The 19,187-nt window shown below is 39.9% G+C and overlaps 1 protein-coding gene across 1 annotated transcript in view; it reads left to right on the top strand.

Annotated features, from left to right (window-relative positions):
- The window catches only part of LOC139719070 (3',5'-cyclic-AMP phosphodiesterase 4C-like), a 310,458-nt gene that overhangs the window by 275,260 nt on the left and 16,011 nt on the right, over positions 1-19,187 (top strand). Inside the window, exons 3-6 of the mRNA XM_071630511.1 lie at positions 7,007-7,186; positions 8,478-8,525; positions 14,013-14,123; positions 15,927-16,098. Of these exons, the coding sequence (XP_071486612.1) occupies positions 7,007-7,186; positions 8,478-8,525; positions 14,013-14,123; positions 15,927-16,098 (511 nt within the window). The remainder of the gene's footprint in view (positions 1-7,006; positions 7,187-8,477; positions 8,526-14,012; positions 14,124-15,926; positions 16,099-19,187) is intronic.

Below are 19,187 nucleotides of genomic sequence, written 5' to 3'. Positions count from 1 at the left end.
CAAGGTCTGGGACTTTATCCTTAAGTGTTTCAGTGCCACTTCTAATGATGTAAGAGGATTAAAGGATGGGTACATGTTGTTGTTGGGTGTTTTTTTTTTCATTCCAGTCACACGTACACAGCTCTACTGCATCTCATTTCATTGTGTCCATATCGAAATAAAAAGTTCTGTTTTCTCTGCTTCTCCGGATCAGTTGAGGTTGTGTCGTAGACCTTTGTAAACAGTTGCTAATGATATACTTCATATTCCGACTTATTTCTCACTATCTGGAATATGGTTGTAACTCTCTTTATGCTCTTGAAAGTGACTTCTCTTTCCTGTGCTTGCATAAAATTATCATCCGTTTACTCTCTTCAGGGATATTATTTTCTTAATGCTCCTATGGAGTATATGACAAGACTTGAAGCATGCAATTCACAAAGGGCACATACAATTTTTACGACCAAAGATTGAAATTGAAAATGCTTTTTGGAAAACCTCACATTTGTTCTAAAATAATGCTCAAGAAAGTCCTTTGGATCATTGAGATCATTTGACAGAATTTAGGTTCCAAAAAAAATCTTCTGATGACCTTTTATGCTAATTATGAAAATCATCAATTTAGGTGAGGAGTACGTGAGACTGTCTAGGGTCTAGTGAAAAGGCATATATTTCTGAAGAAAGAAAATATCAAATCATTTGTTGTCAGTTGTTAAAATGTTGGACGGAGGCTTTGTTCTTGTCTTCATTTTAGTTTACACTTGTCTACTGTGAGGCCTTTCTGGTCATCATGTGGAAGTGCACAGGAAGCCATTTTTGCAGTTGTTGTTGAGGCTTTGATGTGTCCAGAAGCTACACATATTCAGCTGTAGTTCCCACAATATTTGTGTAGTCCTCCCTATCCAGCTTGCCTTGTTTCTTTTCTACCATTGCATCCCTTCTCTCTCAACACCCTCCCCTGTGTTCTGCCTCCCTCTCCTCCTCACTTCCTCCTCTTCTTCCCTTCCACTTTTTTTCTTCCTCTTCCTTTTTAACTTCCTCTTCCTCTCCTTCTCTTCTACTTCCTTGCTTTCCTTTTCTCTTCCTTCTCCTCCTCCTCTTCCTCTCCCTCATATTCCTGCTCCTCCTTTCACCTCCCCTCCCCCTCCTCAATCCTCCTCCTCCTCCTCTTCCTCCTCCTCCTCCTCTTCCTCTTCCTCCTCTTCCTCCTCCTCCTCTTCCTCCTCCTCCTCCTCCTCTTCCTCCTCCTCCTCTTCCTCTTCCTCCTCTTCCTCTACCTCCTCTTCCTCCTCCTCCTCTTCCTTCTCCTCCTCTTCCACCTCCTCCTCTTCCTCCTCCTCCTCTTCCTCCTCTTCCTCTTCCTCCTCCTCTTCCTCCTCATCCTCCTTCGTCATGGTCTTCCTCTCCTTCCTGTCTTCCCCTTCCTTCTCCTTTCTCCCTCTCTCCTTCCTCCCCCTCCTCCTTCATACTCCTTCCTCTCCCTACCATCTCTTCTTCCTCCTTGCCCATTCTCTCCTCCTCCTCCTCCTCCTCCTCCTCCTCCACTCCCTCCTTGGCTTCCCCTTTTGCCCCCCTCCTCTTCCTCCTCCTCCTCCTCCTTCATGCTTCTTCTGAAGCATCCTACCAGATTCATCCAAATCAGATTTTTTGGGGTGCCTCTCATGCCATGGCCCCTGTGTTTATAGTCCTCTCCAAGCTGTTCAAGTGGGTCTTTAGTAATCGGCACATCTACGCTTCCAACCCTCCCACTTCAATTTTGGACCATGTGTGTGTGTGCTGGTATGACAAGTGCATCTCAAACATCGGATGCCCGGCAGTCTGCACATGCATGTGATGTTCTTCTGTGCAAACCGAGTAACATGCATACCAGGGAATCTTTGAGCTCAAACAGAGACCTTGCCATTTTAACATTACTTTCTTCACTTGGCCGATCAGAGAAAGTCAATATGGCCATGTTAGCTCAGGAGTTTACCCTTTAGCAACTGAAGATTCTGTACATAATGGCCTATTGTTCCCTGGAAGGTACAGCAATATTACTGTTATTTTGACAACTTTCTAGATTATGCAAAATAGATCACCACATGTTTATTTTTGTCTATAAGTTATGTCTATTGAAAGCCTTTTAAGACTTTACCAAGAGACTTTTGTGTCACAGAAATAATTCTGACATACTTTTGTTGTCCTTTGACCTCTTTCATATTACATAATTATATATTCTATATGAAAACAATAGAAATAGTGAAGCATAAAACTACAAAAAAGCGGACGGGCAGTTTTGGGCATTTTAGGGAGTAATATGACGGGCAGTTTCGGGCAGTTCAGTGACTAATGGGTTAATGTCAATGGATACTTGCACAAACGCACACATGCAGCTGTGTAAAGTCTGCTGTTCTTTTCCTAGGCCAGCATCAGTTTAGTTACATCTATACTTTAGTCTGTAGAGCAGATGATATCTATGCCAGCGGAAATTACTTCATATACTTACAAAATATACTTACATTACTTAACACAGATTGATAGAATACATACATTTCTAACGAGGGCTCATCCTTGATACGAGAATCAATCTTGATCCAAGCTCTTTTCGCTGTCTGCGATTTTATTTTTCTTCACCCCAGCGATGTTGCTTTGTTAACTTAACCTGGTATGCATTTTTCTTTCTGGATGTTATCAAGCAGAAGGGCCATAATTCAAAACAAGGCATGCCTAGGTGTATCTCTATAAACATTGGCATTCGCACGTAAAAGATGATATATGTCGGCAAAATGTTTATCACATAATGTATTCATAGATACATGTATGTCATAGTATGCCTATGCTGGATTCCAAGATTTATTATGATGCATGTCAACTTTTAATCAAGAGATGCATTTCTTTGAAGTCAACCAATATTTTTTCAAAGTATGACAACAACAGCATTTGAGGATAAATTGCATTTTGAGGGGGGGGGGGAAGAAAGAAGAAACATTTTGTATGTTGCTTCACTGGCAATAAGAGACGGTGCCTAAAAACATTTTTGTAATTGAATCCCAAACTATTCTTATGACCTCTTCTTCTCCCCTGCTGATGACACTAACACATTTTGGGACCTATCGCTATCATTTTCCGTAACTGCCCTGGGAAAGCCAAGTCAATCAGGAGCGAAACGTTTCAGCTTGTGCCATGTTTCTGCAGCTGGCTCTCCTATGGGAGTTTATGTCGCCAAAAAAAAAAATAGAAGAAGAAAAAGGAAAGAGGCGAAATTGGGACAGTCGAATCTTGACACAGTGAGCATTTCCCCCCCCCCCCCCCGACCGACCGGCAGACCCCGAATATCTTTTCAGTCCCTCTCCCGCAGGCAACTTTGACAGTCCGAGGGGCTCGTACGCTAACCCTCGCAACATTCGGGGGAATTTTTGTTAGCAATGCAGATTGGTTTTTGTGCTGTCTGGAGAGTTCTGAATTTGGATAGCAGGCCATCCCTCTTTTGAAATTGGAAAACACGAACACGTGCCAACATTTTGTCTGATTTTGTTTGTTTGGTGTTTAACGCTACAACTGCCTCAGACAGTAGGGCAACATATTTTCTTCCTCTTCTCAAAACATCATATTTATGCACAATGTCATAATTGAATGCCCTGAAATGTTATGGAGATGAGGTTTTTCAGACCCATGATTCAGATATGCCTTGCATCACACCGGAATCCCTTCCCCCTTACCCTTCCATGTGTTTCATGATTTGTCATGGTTAGCATTGGTTGAGCATGGTTGTTTAGCATTGTAAAGCGCTTCGAAACGTGTTGTATTAAGCGCTGAATAAATATTTCATATTATTATTATTATTATTAACATTGAAATTTTCATGCCATGGAAATGAAACTAGCACAAAAGTCAAATTATGCAAATTTTTTGCTTGTTGTTTGTGATATATTATTTCATATTGTTGATTTCAAGGTAGGCATATTGGTATGGACATAACTGTTATGTTATGTTTGTTTTTTTCTAGTTTTCTCCAAGTTCGCTCGTTCTGTCACATGAGTGCATTTGCTGTCATGTTCAATGTGGACCAGTTAGTTTTAACAGTAGTATATGCTGCCAAAGTCCTTGTCTGCTGTGGTAGCGTGGGGCTGTTTGCAATGTTTATGCAGTTGTTGTGACTGTCTGCGAATTTTGTCTTGCCCAAAGGAGCACAAAAAAATTCCACAAACAAAAATATTTGCCTGTACAGTATGCGCTCATGTGGCATAACAATCCATTTTTGCAGGATCCCTTCACCAACGCCACGATACATCAGTAGGTTTAACACTCACGAGCGCGGAGAGAACGCATTTAAAGGCATATAGACAGGAAGTGACGTGTATTGGTCTATCACGGTGACTTATATTTTTGGCGACTACCTTAGTTACTCGCTTCTACCGAATCAGTCACTGATGCACATTGTGAAGTCTGCTGGGAGGGAATTCCGGATTCCGGAGGCGTATGAATTGTGACTAAATTCTTGGAAATGCAGAAGTCGCATCACGGAGCAGCATGCATTGGCAAGACCCAGGAGGGCGAAGCAATATGTCATACTGAGGGCTAGACTGATCCATAATTGATCACGAGGGAGCGTAGATTTACTCGACACTGGGGTTTGGATTTTATTTTTGCTTTTCTGAAATGGTAAATGGCAGGAAATCTAGACATCGCAAGTTTCTTGACTCCATGACCATAGGAAGGTTGGGTCAGGAGCTTGGCAGATAGTTTCTATCTGCACGATCATTCAGCTTTTGTCTTTTCTCGCTCGACAATGTTTAACCCCTTCTGTGCCAGGAACTCTGACAGTGTGTACACGATGCTATGAGATTTTCTGTGGTAATTAGCCCTAAAAGCACTCAAAGGGTTAGATTATCAAGGATGAACTGGCGATTATGACGGAGCATGGCAGGCTCTTGTTTACTGAATCAGATTGTGGATGGAGTATGGTGCGAACAGAAATTGCACCAAAACTAAATCATGCAGTGATATCATATGCATGGTGGCGCTGAGGTTTCACAGCTGCCTTTACTTTTGTCCTTTTTTTTCTTCTTTTTTGATGTAAATTTTTACATGGTGTCTGTACCCTGCATTGAAAATGAGCTGCCAATGCCAACTGCGGTTCATATTCTGCCGCCAACTGGTTTAGGCATGCAGCGATTGTTGTGATAGCGGTTCGCCTGCCGGCCCATGCGTGAAGACAGATTCCCAAGACGCAGTTCCGCGGCGGAGCGCATCTGTCAGACCGTGCCAGCAGAGCGGCTCCTGTTGCATTGTGGGTCGCCGCGGCTGAACCAGAGCGGAACAGGCTCTCCCCCTTTTTCTCGATTCCCGCAGAATCCAAAATGGCCGCATCAGTAACACTTCTCCATCTAAAAGATTTCCTCTTCCCTCAATCCTTTTCCCAAATATTCATGAAATGCATACATTCACATGGCATACGACTGGGTAGTCATTACGTACTTGCACAGGCTTAAGGCTCTGCATCTATGCAAATGGCTTGTCTCTGCAGCTCCGTCAACATGGAAATTGCTCCAGTTGATGTAAGGAATCGATTCAAAACAAGTTAGCCTCATTAAATTTGTCTCAACCCACTAACCCCACCATCTCAAAGAAGAAAGCAAACAGCCACAACAAGAGTGAGCCGTTGCATCCATTTGAATTTCAGTCTTGCGCAGATGGGATTAGTACAGATCGCTGGCTGACATAATATTTCCTGCTCAATGCAAAAATGCAAGGTACAAAAATAAACACAAGTTTGCACATGTTCTCTGAAGAGCGAGACATTTACATTGAACTCTTTGTACATCCCAATGTCGAATTACCGACTGAAATATGTACTCAGTTTCAAAATCAGAGCAATAGGGAAGTGTGTAAATAGCAAAGCAAGCAAGAATTGTTGTACTTGTGTACCAACAGTATCTGAGCCAAAGTGTATAGACAACCTGTTCTGTTAGTGCTGAAGGGCCATTAGAGCACCAGACTAAAGCCCTTTCTGCACTGATGCGACTAAGCTGTATTTTGATCTTTTTTTTTCAGCCTGTTGTACTGCGTGGTAGCACAGACATCAATCTCGATCAAGATTGTTACTGCTGTCCAAAGTCATGCTTGTTATGATGCAGAAAAAGAGACAAGAGTGTATTTTTGTTCCCCAATCTGCACATCTTATGACACATTACGTTCACCATTGTCCTAAAATGATCAGTCAGTGAGCACTGATTTTGTAAATGTAATCGCCAATATGCTATCTCAAAACCTTTCATGTGGTTTCATTTCAGCATGGTTGTGAAACAGATCAATTTGGCCTCTCCAATTCCTAGTTTTCAATGTTTTCTATTCTTCCGTAGCTTCAAGTTCCAACATTATTTCCTGTTTAATGCTATCGTTATGACAATCTTGTCAATGCTCTTCACTTCCTTTAATTTCTCTGGTGTGTGTTGGTGTGTGCATGCCCGCTTGTCGAGGCATACTTGCGCACGTGAAGTGTGTGTGTGTGTGTGTGTGTGTGTGTGTGTTTGTGACGTCTTCTTTTGTGGGGACCTACCCTCACAAGCATCTGGTTTTCTGTGGGTTCACCACATATTATTTCAAATCTAAATATGAATATAATATACCCTATTGACTGATTTAAGTATATCCAGTAACTTGGATCATTATGAAGTTCATATCATATGCATTGGATTTTCACATTCTTGTACTATTTAATTTGTGGAAAATCTTCAAGAATATACGTAAATAAAGTGACAAATTTTACACCTGATTCAATAGTCCTGTTTGGTTTAGTTTTTTTGGGGGGGTACATTGTGAGCATATATGTGGAAGGATATAAATTGAGTGCCCTTGATTGGTTGGTAGATCTACAGAATCAGATGCAATAGGCGCCAATGGGGGGGGGGGGGTTTAATATGAATCCCTTTTGATATAAAAAGGCACCAAAAGGGGGTCGATGTGAACCCCTCTGGTAGAGCTTTGTGGACAGCATGATGAGCTAATCGTCCTTTTTCTCTTTTGTTGTCTCTCTTCCTCACTGCAGCTTCGATGTCGAGAATGGCCCGTCGCCGAGTCGGAGTCCCGGAGTGGAGGCGGCCAGCCCCTCGTCGGGACTGGTCCTCAACTTCCCCCAGCGGAGGGAGTCCTTCCTCTACCGCTCGGACTCCGAGTTTGACCTCTCCCCCAAGTCCATGTCCAGAAATTCTTCCATCACCAGTGAATCGTAAGTCACCATCTCCTTTTGTTTTTATTCTTCACAGCACGCTGTCTTCTCATATCGTACATCTAGCCCAGTAATAGCCTGGTATAATCTCTCTGTATTGTGACTCTATGTTTGGGAATATCGTCCGTCCATGAAAAGTGCCAGCTGTATAATTCAAGAGAATGACTGGAGGAGGGAGACTAGGCCTACCGATGTTTTCATCAATGGACATATAATGAATACTTGTGTGTCTGAAGTGATGTATCTACTTAAATGCTGGTCATATCACAATTGTGTCTTGTTATCTATTCAATTTTATGAACTGAGATTTGTTCTGTTGTCTTTTCTTGTTGTTGTTGTTGTTGTTGTTGTTGTTGCTGTTTTTTTTTTTTTTTGTTGTCTGGAGCTCCTCTGACCCACCCATTCAATTTCACTTTCGCTGGATAAGTTGTCTGGTCTCGATGTGAGTGATTTTTTTTTTACCATCATGCAGAGTCCTAGATTGATAAGGAAGTACAGTATTAGTTACGATAGTTTCCCATATGTCAAGAGGAAGAATATGTGCTTCATTTTGTACGTGTTCTGTCTGTGTGCTTGTTGCCGCCCATGTAGCCATGAAACATTTATCTAAATGAACACGGCTCCCAAGAAAAGAAGATATTCCTGCATAATATGTCTGATATTAAAGGACGAGTTCGCCCAGATATACCTGTGGACCGAATGAATGCAGCAATACTACTAGAACACATCAGCAAAAGTTTGAGGAATATCAGACAATCCGTCCAAATATTTTTGTGCAGCCATCACTGGATGAGAAGACTTCTACAGTTTGTGGTGTCACATTCAAAGAACGATAAAAAGAAAATATGACATATTTTTACTTTTCTTGCATGATAAAGGAGCACTTGACTCGCCTCTTTCAGAAAGGAGGGAGAATAAATTATTACCCTTAGCATACATTGTATGTCAGTAACAAGTTGAAGTAGCATGTACTCTTCATTAAAAATTATAGTAGTCTTCTCATCCTGTGATGGTGGCACTTAAACCTCAAAAATTCATAGCTTTTGAACCGATTGTCCAATTTTCTTCAAACTTCACTGATGTGTTCTCCTAATATTGCCACTGAATTCACTCAATCCACACATACAAGGTTATTTTGGTGAACTTGTCCTTTAATATCCTTCTATAGCACATATGCAAATAAAGAGCAGATGAAAGTGAAATGTCTTTAATAGTGTATGATCTATATCTTCTCCGACCTGCAGTGTGTAAAAAAAAAAAAAAAAAATCACCATTGTTTTATCTCTTACAGAAAAATGATGCAGGCCTTTAAACCACTACTTGTTCTTGAGCAAGAGAGGTATAATCTTTTATTTGTTTGCCTTGGCAATCTGAGATATTTTCGGTGGCACATTCGTGTTGCAGACACGACAGTTATCGCAAGTGCTTCTTCCTTATGTCTGATGCACTCAAAAACAGTGGTAGATTGTACAATTTGGCCATAAATGAGGCAAAGGGAATACACCTTGAGATTTGGTCATTTCTTTCTCAGAAACTTTTTCCTGGGCACAAGATATGCACTCTTTCCACTGGAGGTCACAAATTTTGAGCATTAACCATTTTAGCAGTAGAAGGACATATCTCGCACCTTTTTCTTTCACCTTCATTATTCTGTCTTTAGCAAAAAACCTAAAGACTTAAGATATTCATTAGATGTACTATCTATAAAAAAAAAGAAAAGATCACAATATTATACCAGGTAACCATATCTTAACATTCACTCTTTCATTGTGGTTTGAAAGGAAAAAAAGAATAACAAACTTGAAATTCCACCAGACTGTACGTCAACATAACGTGGTCTCACCGTATTATAAAACTTGTCATGTTACAAATTTCCATAAGCAATAATGCAATAAGGGGATTATTCACTATCAATATGGCAAAGGAAATGCTACACATATCCTGGCATTTTAGTATTGGATGTGTGCCAACATTTACTTACTTTTGATGGAATTTACACTAAAATTACCAATACCCTTATGCTGATTTTTTTAGAACGTGCTTTGATAATCCTTCAATTACTAAATTATTGTTTGAGTGAGACACTTGAGAATTTAAAAAAAAAGAGGAGAAAGAATACATTTTTCTCAAGATATGGGAAATCAAGATAGTTACTTTGCCTGATCATGGCCAAATTGTAAACAACATACTTGTAAGAAAATGCTATGATAAGCCCAAATGGGACGTAGTGCCAATTTGCTGATTTTATTTATAGATTTCATTTTCATCAACACAAAAGATTGAGCCTCATGCTTTTAATATGAAAAAAGGAAAAAAAAATATTTAGCAAAAAAGGTTCAAATCATTTTAGTAACAGAAGTACTGGGAATATATTCTGACTGGCTGTTCAATGTTTATTCCAGAGTATATCTTCAAAAAGAGTGAGATTATGAAAAATTTGATTTACAGTTTCAGTGTTTTTTTATTTAGTTTATATGTTTATTTTATTCTTATATTGTCAGTGGCCCATGGTAATGAAGAAATTTACCAGGCATATGGCAATTTCTCAAGGCACGGGTCCTCCTACATGTAGTTTATCGTCAGAATCATTCATATTCGTTGATATTGAATTATTGTAGGAAAATATATACTACAATGTATTTCACTATTTAAAGTTATATGCTCCATTTCTGATCAAGATAAGGAAGTCCCATGTGGTCAGACAGGTATAACGTCCAGGATAAGAGTTACTGTTGTTTTATTTCTTGCAGAAAAATGGCCCAAGCTAATAAGCCATTGCCTATTATTGAGCAAGACAGGTATACATACATTGTGTTTGTATTGCCAGAAGTGTTAACAGTTTCCACATTTGGGTGCTTTTGCTTTGACTGGAGCAATGTGCTTCGTTTAAAGGGGATGGCTAGTAACCGATCAGTGGGAATCAGTGGCAATGCTGAGGGATGATTGTTCCAATCCTTGTTCGATTCATTTAAGAGTACATTATATATGCACTGTTGTGTGAAAATTATTTGCTTCAGAATGGTCTCATATTCACGTAATGTGCAGTTTAATGTTTCCAGGTTAGCGTGCCTGGTCAGTGACGGGGCATTAATCTGCACATTACTTGAATATGAGACCGTTCTGAAGCAAATAATTTTCACACAACAATAGATATATAATGTACACTTAAATGAATCCCACAAAGATTGGAACAATCATCCCCAAGCATTCCCACCGATTCCCACTGATCAGTTACTAGCCATCCCCTTTAATGTCCAGCATTTTTTGATTTTTTTTTTGTAACAAGCTTCTGAATGTTGGGTGCAGCTTGATGGGTTGCAAGTTACGCCATGTTCACATTTAACCGAGACGCACCGTATAACTTGTATTTTGTTCCGGGGTTGTTATTATTTTGTTATCTTCAATATGCACGTTGACAGGATAGCAGCATTTAAAGGTTGCTCAGTGAAAATTTTGAGGAAGTTGGATTAATGTGAAGAGAATTACTTGAGTATTTTGAATCGTAACAATGGCGCATTTAGTAGTAGATCATGTGACAATGACAGAGATCTGATGTATACATTATTCTTCTTTTGTCATGTGCGTGACATGTCGCAAATCTCGAAGGCAAAGTCTCTTCTCAGCTTAAAGCTTCATCGAGCATGTCTTACTGGTTATTCTTCAAAATTTCTTTCATTCTTCAAAAACAAGCATGACAAATGTGAAATTCATGCAAGTGTTTTTTGTTTTGTTTGGTTTTTTCTTACATATCTCTTCAGACTGCTTTCCAATTTTGCTCAAACTTTCACTATTCCGTTGCTGCATTTTATACTGTTATCAGTCAAAGAAATTTTCTCTCATGTGGTTTAAGAGAAACTCCATCCTGCTAGTATTTTGCTTCATATGAAAAAATCTCAAGAGGCAGATCAGTGAAAATTTTGGGGGGAAAATCAGACACACACTCACATGCAAAAAAAAAGGGAAAAAAAAGAAGTTGTTAACTGTTAAAGTTTTCAGCATAAGGCAAAATAGCAACTGTGTGATTTTGGTGTTGAGCAACTCTCCTTTTAATTTTTTCACAGGATTTCACCAATTTTGATACTTCTACAGAAATTTTCTTCCAACCTGAGCTTGGTATATTGTAATATTAAAGAGTATGAATAGTTTTTGCATGTCCACCTCTGGGGATAAGTTCTGTCTGTGCCCAAATATTTGTGGAAAATGAAAATTAGCAAAATTCTGTGTATAAAACAAATGAAGAGCTACTCGACTAGTTGCAGATTTGTCTTATTCTTCTAAACTTTTACAATTCATAACTTTTATTGTGTGATTGTTTTTTTCAAAATTTTCACTGATCTACGTAATTCACTGCTTTTTCTATATTCATACAAAGCAACATAATATCAGGATGGCACTTCCCTTTAAATCCTCATTATCGATAATTCTGAGACTGTTAATTCATATTTGTCTTCGCGCTACACATAAGAGTGCAATTGCTGAGTTAGGTTTGACACCTTCAGTGTAATATTTCTTGAAAGGTTTTCTGTCCTAGGACTTGTGGGTTCCTCTCCACAGATGCTAGGAATAGATTTTTTTGTTATCTGCACATTTTTACTAACCTCACCACACCTCTTGTCTTATTCATGCACTTTTTTCCTTTTTCTTGGTTTCTTTTTTCTCTTTTCAGTTATTCTTTTTCTCACTTGCATCCTTTTGCGTAAATATTACAATTTTTAAGGAGAGTTACGACAAGATATTTTCAGTGTTTACGACACACGCTCAAAGCAAGACAGATAAAGTTGATCATTGGCGTTTTGAACAAAAGTTTTGACCGGAAGCATAAAGTGTTAAACATTGCCGAGTGTGTTGAACACTTTGTTGGACATTGATGGGTTGAAATGATAGTATGCATGTCTGCGTTGACATTTGTGAGAATTTTTGCATGGGTTGAACAAGAAGTAATCCCTCACACGATATGAGGGAGGGATCTGGATGAGTATTGAATCGTTTTGGAGTTAATACTGTTTGTTGATGAGTATTGGTGATGTCCTAAAATACGGTGTGGGTTACACCTTATAAAGTGATGATGTGGATGATTCAAATTAATTGCATGCTCTTATTGGAAGCCGTGTGACAGTGAAAGTAAAAAGTGTCCATTACAGATCCATTGGATGAGATTGCATACATACATATATAGATAAAGATATACTAGTATACAGTCAAAGCTGTCTTAGTGACCACCTGTCTATAGCAACCACCAGTCATATACGACCACTAAAAACAATTCCCTCTGAGAGAAAAAGCATGTCAAAGAACCTGTCTATAGCGGCCACCAGTTGTAACAGCCACTTTTTTGTCTCCCTTGGGTCACCGCTGTGGACAGTTTTGACTGTATATATCAGATCATGAACGAGTTAACTCCATTCTTATTTAGTTGAGATATTTGCAAATAGTGACAAAAGAACACCCTATCAAATGTTGAATTTTCAGCAACCTCTTGTTAGAATCCATATCACCACTTTATATAGAGGATTTTATGTGATTTTATGTGTACACCTTTGTCCCGGTAGTGCACTTGAAGAATTTATATGCAAAAGCAGATATATCCGTTTTTATCAGTTGGAGGTATTTGAGCTTAAAGCTGCTGAAAAACAAAGATCATCATTAAAAAAGTGTGACAATTATAACAGTGTTTGCAAAAATATTTATTGCTATGTAAGGAGTGCAGTATCATTGAAAAGATTTTATATTTCTCTACCTGATGATGTCCTTTCTTTGAATAAAGAAAGAATTAAAAATGGCATTTATCTGTTTTTGCATTCACATTCTTCACTTATTCTATATAATATAGTGCAGCAGACAGGGTCATGGTTTATGCTTCACTGCGCTTTTAATCTATTGCATATCGCCAATCATTAGTTGAGCAAGCATCACATAATTATGCCAGGGCAGCTAGAAGTGGAACTACTATAATATGTTATTCATGCTCGTCATATATTATATATTTATTGGTCAGCATATCTAACTATGAAAGGCAGTGTTTGTCGTACCCCACAGGAGATGTCGGTTTACGGTGATGCTGGAAGTTTGTGTTGACATTTATCTCATCAATCATTTGGTGATACGGCATTATTTATATGTGAATATATGTATATATCTCCTGCTATATACCTCCCTAATCTCTCTTCTCTTACTGTCACATTTTTCTTTTTTTTTGCATCAAACTTTTCTCTGAACCCTGTGACCCGAGATTTTTTTTCTGTCATTGCTTTTTCCATATTTCTTTCTCTCTCACTTCCTCTTTCTATGTCCCTGTGTCTCCCTTTCTTTATCATATTTTTATCCCCCTCTCTCCCCTATCTCTCTCTCTCTCTCTCTCTCTCTCTCTCTCTCTCTCTCTCTCTCTCTCTCTCTCTCTCTCTCTATATATATATATATATATATATATATATATATATATATATATATGTATATATCTTCAACCATGTCTCATCTCCTCTTTGTATGGATCTCTCTATATTTCTGTCTCCCTTTTTCTTTTTATCTTTCTCTTCTCTCCCTCTCCCTATCCCTCCATCTCTATCTCTTCAACCATATCTCCTCTCACTTTCTATGTCTCCCTCTCTATAACTGTCTCCCTTACTCTTTCTGTCTCTTCTTCACTCCCTTTCTCCCTCTCCCCATCTCTATCTATATATCTTCTACCACATCTTCTCCATCTTTCTACCTCTCTTTGCCTCTATCCCTTTCTATCTGTCTCTTCCACCATCTCTCCCTCTCCCTCCCCCCCCCCTTCATTTCCAATCCCTCTTTTTAACCATCTTTTTGTTGTCTACGTTGTCCGCAGACATACACAAGAAGACATCATTGTCACGCCATTCGCTCAAATCCTTGCCAGTCTACGGAATGTACGGAAGAACTACGTCCACCTCACGGGCCTGCCCCAGAGCGCGCCCAGGTACGTCTTCAATCTTTTCAGCAGAGAGAGAGACATAAAGTGAACCACGGCAGAGATGGAGGGAAAGAAAATAGGCAGCGACAGTCTGACAGACAGACAGACAAATAGACTACAAACAGACAGAATCAATCATGTAGATTGTAAGACGAATCATGGTGGCGAAGCACAGATGGCACTTGATCCATCACACATATTATTATGTCAGCAATTAATTGAGGGCATAATAACATTAATACTGGGCATCAACCACACATACAGACATCACATTCAATAGGAAAGAGCACAACAACAAGTAGTGTTGTGTTGCCCATGTGATTTGCCCACTGATCTTGACGGAGAAACAGTTTCGAAAGGAGAGACACTCCCACGAGTCTAGTTTCCGTATGATATTGCGAGCTTAGGTTTGAAGGCCTGGTACGCATTTGCAGCTAAGAGCATGCGATTAAAACATGTATTTACAACGAAACAAAAGGGTCATGCTGTACGCACTGTGTGAGGTGAAACCTACCACAGCTTGAAACACAATACAACCCAATGTCTGCAGTTCTCGGTGCATACTTAAAAGGGGATTCGAAACCAAACGTGATGTGTAAATGATAAGAGAGTGTAGGATTGTGAATTGTCTTGTGAAATGCTTACGAGAGAGAGAGATATCCTATGCAGATAAAATGAGGTACATTGTTTCCTTCTCTTGATAGAAACTAGTAATTTTTTTTTTAGTCCAATCAAGGAAATACAAGCACGCTGACCATACTGACAGCCTGCATCTGATAGAATTTCACTTTGAAGAGAAACACACTGACATGATATGACACTGTCAAGAAAAAAGGAATTATAGTTTTATTTTTGTTTCAACTTCCAAAAAAAAAATGAAATTTAAGATGACTGTTACAGAGAGGAAAATATCTCCTCTTCTTCATGAATGTTGACTTGACGACATCAAATACAGTGGCTCTGTAGCATCATATGCCACAGGCGTATTTAGCCCAAGTCAGCTGAGCACTCCTTTACATTTAACTTGATACATCAAAACTTTGAGCTCTGCACTTGGAATAACTGCCTTCTTGTTCATACACATGATGTCGCAAATACCACTGGAACAAATCGCCAAAGATCATATACATTCAAAAAGTTTTAACCTCTTCATCATGAAAGTCTTTGTAAGGCTTGTCAATTTTTAGTGAAAGTTGCAATAAAAAAAAAAAAAAAACAATTATAGATAGATACAGTTGAACCTCTCGTATCCGGACAAGTTGGGACCGGGGCTCATCCGGATAAGGAATTTGGCCGGATACGGGAGACTCGATGCTTTATACATGTACATATACATACATAATATTATGTACCTGGGTACTGATTGAGCCCATTGTAGTACCACATGTAGTAATGTGTATACTGCAACCTTTTCATTGTTACACTCAGTAACAGACCCCAAAATAGAGGTTCGTGTTTGCAAGAATGAAATAATTTTCTTTTATAAATTCTTGGGATGATTTACTTAAATAATTATTAAGAAATGTATCAAGTATATGTAATTCATTGTGTTTGTGTAGGAGATCTCAAGGAGTTGGGAATCCCCCTTTCCCCCCGTAATTATTTTTTTTTTAAATCACGGCGAGATTGCGTCCGTATAATAGAGAGATCCGGATAAAGGGAGGCCGGATAAGAGAGGTTCAACTGTAGATAGATAGATAGATGGATAGATGTTTTAGTTTACTATGATGCAGCATTGGTGGATTTGTACATGGTATGTAATCTATTTTCTGTGTCCTCGTTGCACACATCGTTCACTTCGATTCACAGCACACGACAATCACCCAGGAGCACGCAGACCAGCAAACAGTCGTCGACGTGTTCCACGGAGGAGAACTCCACCAAGATGGCGGCGGACACGCTGGAAGAGCTGGACTGGTGCCTGGACCAGCTGGAGACGATGCAGACACACCGGTCCGTCAGTGACATGGCAACCAGCAAGGTACGGGATGCGGGGAGAAGGAGGTCCATGAGTGCAAGGAGGAGGATGGAGCGGAGAATGAGAGTGATGATAATGATGATGATGATGATGATGATGATGACGATGATGATGATGATGATGATGATGATAAAGATAGTGATACCAATAGAATGATGATGATGGTGATGATGATGATGATGATGATGATGAAGATGGTGACACCAATATGATGATGATAATAATGAAGGTCATATTGGTTAAAAATAAGGATGATGTTGATGGTGATACTTTTGCTTGTGGTGGTGAAGATGATGAAAATGATGATGATGACGATGATGACGATGATGACGATGATGACGATGATGACGATGATGACGATGATGACGATGATGATGATGATGATGATGATGATGATGAGGAGGAGGAGGAGGAGGAGGAGGACAATGACAAAGGGATAATGATGGTGATGATGATGGATGGAATCAAAGTTGATTGTGTCAGTGAGGAGGATGAGACAACCTGCTAGGATGCTAATGACATTGATGAATGCGATGAAGGTGGGAGGAATTGGTATCCAAGTCGGAGATGATCTGAACTTGGTGGTCAGTGCATTGGCACCCAGCAAGGCGTGAAATCTGTCTGGTAGTAGGGCGGCAAGCTATGAGATAGAGTAGAGTGGAACTGCTAAAGGTGATGATGCTGAAGGTGATGATACTAATATGTGAGTCTTCATGATAAAGATGATCATCAATTTAGCTGTGATGATCAATCACCATCATGATCATCAGCATCATCATCACCATCATCATCATCACCTCATTGTGATTCTGGTGGTGGTGATGATTATGGTGGCCAGGAAGATGGTGATTGTAATGATGATGATACAGATGGAGATGATGTTGATGATGATAAAGAGTAGTGGTGTTGATGATAAGATGAAAGCCATGGCACTTGAAGGTTATGTAACAGATTGTGATAGTGATGAGGAGTGGTATTAAAGAAAGTGACGATGGGGGTATGTCGAGAGACATGATGATGGGTAGACTCTTTACCAGCGCTCTCTCCAGCATTCTGCACAGGTCTTTCCTCCACCGATAGGCTCCTCCCGTCACCGTGCCGAATCCACAAATCATCATGGATAAGTTACGTGCCCAAGCACACAGAAACATTAATGAGGGCGAGAATGACTTCTTCCACGGAGGAAAAAGTGCATAACCTCGAGCGCACTCTTGACACCTTTCAGAATATCCCCTCTTCTTCCAATCATCTATAAAATAAAAAAAAAGGAAGAGACTCCGTGGGGAAATACTTTCGATTCTTCCGTTGATTTGGTTATTTTGTGACACTGCCCTGGCCGTCTCCTCCAAAATAGTAAGGAGGAAAAAGTGCACAAGTCGCTTCCCGTTTGGACACAATTCTCTTTATCATCCACATTGGCGCGACAAACCCATTCCCGCGGTGGTTTGCAAGGAGATCGATGTCACGCTGGTAATGTGTATTCCGTGCCCCACCAGAAAATGGAGAGCTGTCTGCAAGCAATCTAATTTCTTCTTTTTTTCAGAAAAGAGAGAGAGAGAGAAAGGAGATTGAATGCAGATACCAGCCGTTGGCGGCCTCACCTCAGACAATGTCCCCTCCCATCTCCTGATCGTGGCCGAGATTCATCGCTGGGTAAACCCCCTGATTTGACACGGAGCCCTAGAAATGCCCTCCAAATGCCATCCTCTTGTTACACCGTCATTTGAGTCCGTGGAACCGCCGTCAAAACCCCACAATGGCTTTTATCCAGAAGGAGAGATAATCTTATCTGTTTGTGCAGAGAGTGAATGAACTCCAAAAGGTCGCGTTTCATAAAAAGATGTTGTGATAGCAATTCTTGTGAGGATGGTCGACTTCTTTTTTTTCTCTCGTAGCAACAGCCAATCGGAAAGCAGGAGTCTTGTGTCATAAACATGACACACTTGCCACTGCAGGAAGAGTTGTTGTCATAGCAACTTATTTTTTTTTAATGAAATTGAGCCCAGAAGGATTCTTTTATGCAAATAAGTGATGATGCTTAAAAAAAAGAAGAGATAATTTGCCATGACAACGGAGACAAACGGAGACAAACACACACGCAAATAGACAGGAAATGCTGATATATCCTACGAGCTCATACCTCCAAAGTACTCTTTGGAATTTGAGACAGTAAGTCATTTCATTGTCCTGTTTGAGAATAATTTCACAGATAATCTATGTATGTGAGTTTTCAAAACAGACACAAAACACATCAGCAGGGTGGAGGCCACACCTGTTCGAAGTTTATTTGCGCTGACCTACTTTTGATAGACTTGAAACTGGTTTCCCCTCTAGTGCATAGTGTATACATTGTGTCCAATTACAGGCAGTCTCATGTGACACTAGAATTGATGAACTAGTACATTGTGTTTGACTTTACTGCATGAAAGATCCTAAACAATTTATACTCAATAGAATGCTGATTTAATCACACTTTGATAATCAGAAATTATTGCACTTTCAGATGATCGCAACTGCCCAATTTCCAGATTTAAATGCTGTAGTGTCATCTCAACCAGCCGATAGACATGCATTATGTAGATGAATTGCTGAACTTGTCACTGGCATTTTGCAGCAGAAATCACTTCTTCTCAGTGGAGCGCCCTCTGAGGAAGCTTATGCATACACGTTTCAAACTGACTGCCAGTGGGCAAATTGAGCAGTGTCATTAGTCAAAGTGACCCACAGAATTGTTCAGCGCTGAATTTTGAGTAGGAATAGTGCCCGCGAGTTGGGCTTGCTCCTGGCGATGAGTAACGGTCACAATCGCAAATTTCTAGAGGCTCTTGTGCTGTTGCAATTAGCTTTGGCTCTTTAGCTCTCCACTCTTGACGGTCAGTGTAGATAGCAATGTTAGAGTCTTTCAAGAAAGGCTAACTCCAGTTCTGGTTGATATTATTGTCAGTGGTGTCAAAGGTTAGGGCCTATAGAGTACTGACTTCGTGAAGAATGACAATCTTATCTGAGTGGCTGAGGTTCAAACTAGTGGGCTATTTTGCGGTTTAGGAAAATAGCCCGACATTACGAGTGTGCGTCTTCATCAGCTCGAAAAA

Source organism: Diadema antillarum, unplaced genomic scaffold (genome assembly GCF_040938485.1).
Source record: "Diadema antillarum isolate AM-2024a unplaced genomic scaffold, OU_Dant_1.0 scf00000103, whole genome shotgun sequence".
Lineage (NCBI taxonomy): Eukaryota > Metazoa > Echinodermata > Echinoidea > Diadematoida > Diadematidae > Diadema > Diadema antillarum.
This window is presented reverse-complemented; position numbering and strand designations above follow the sequence as displayed.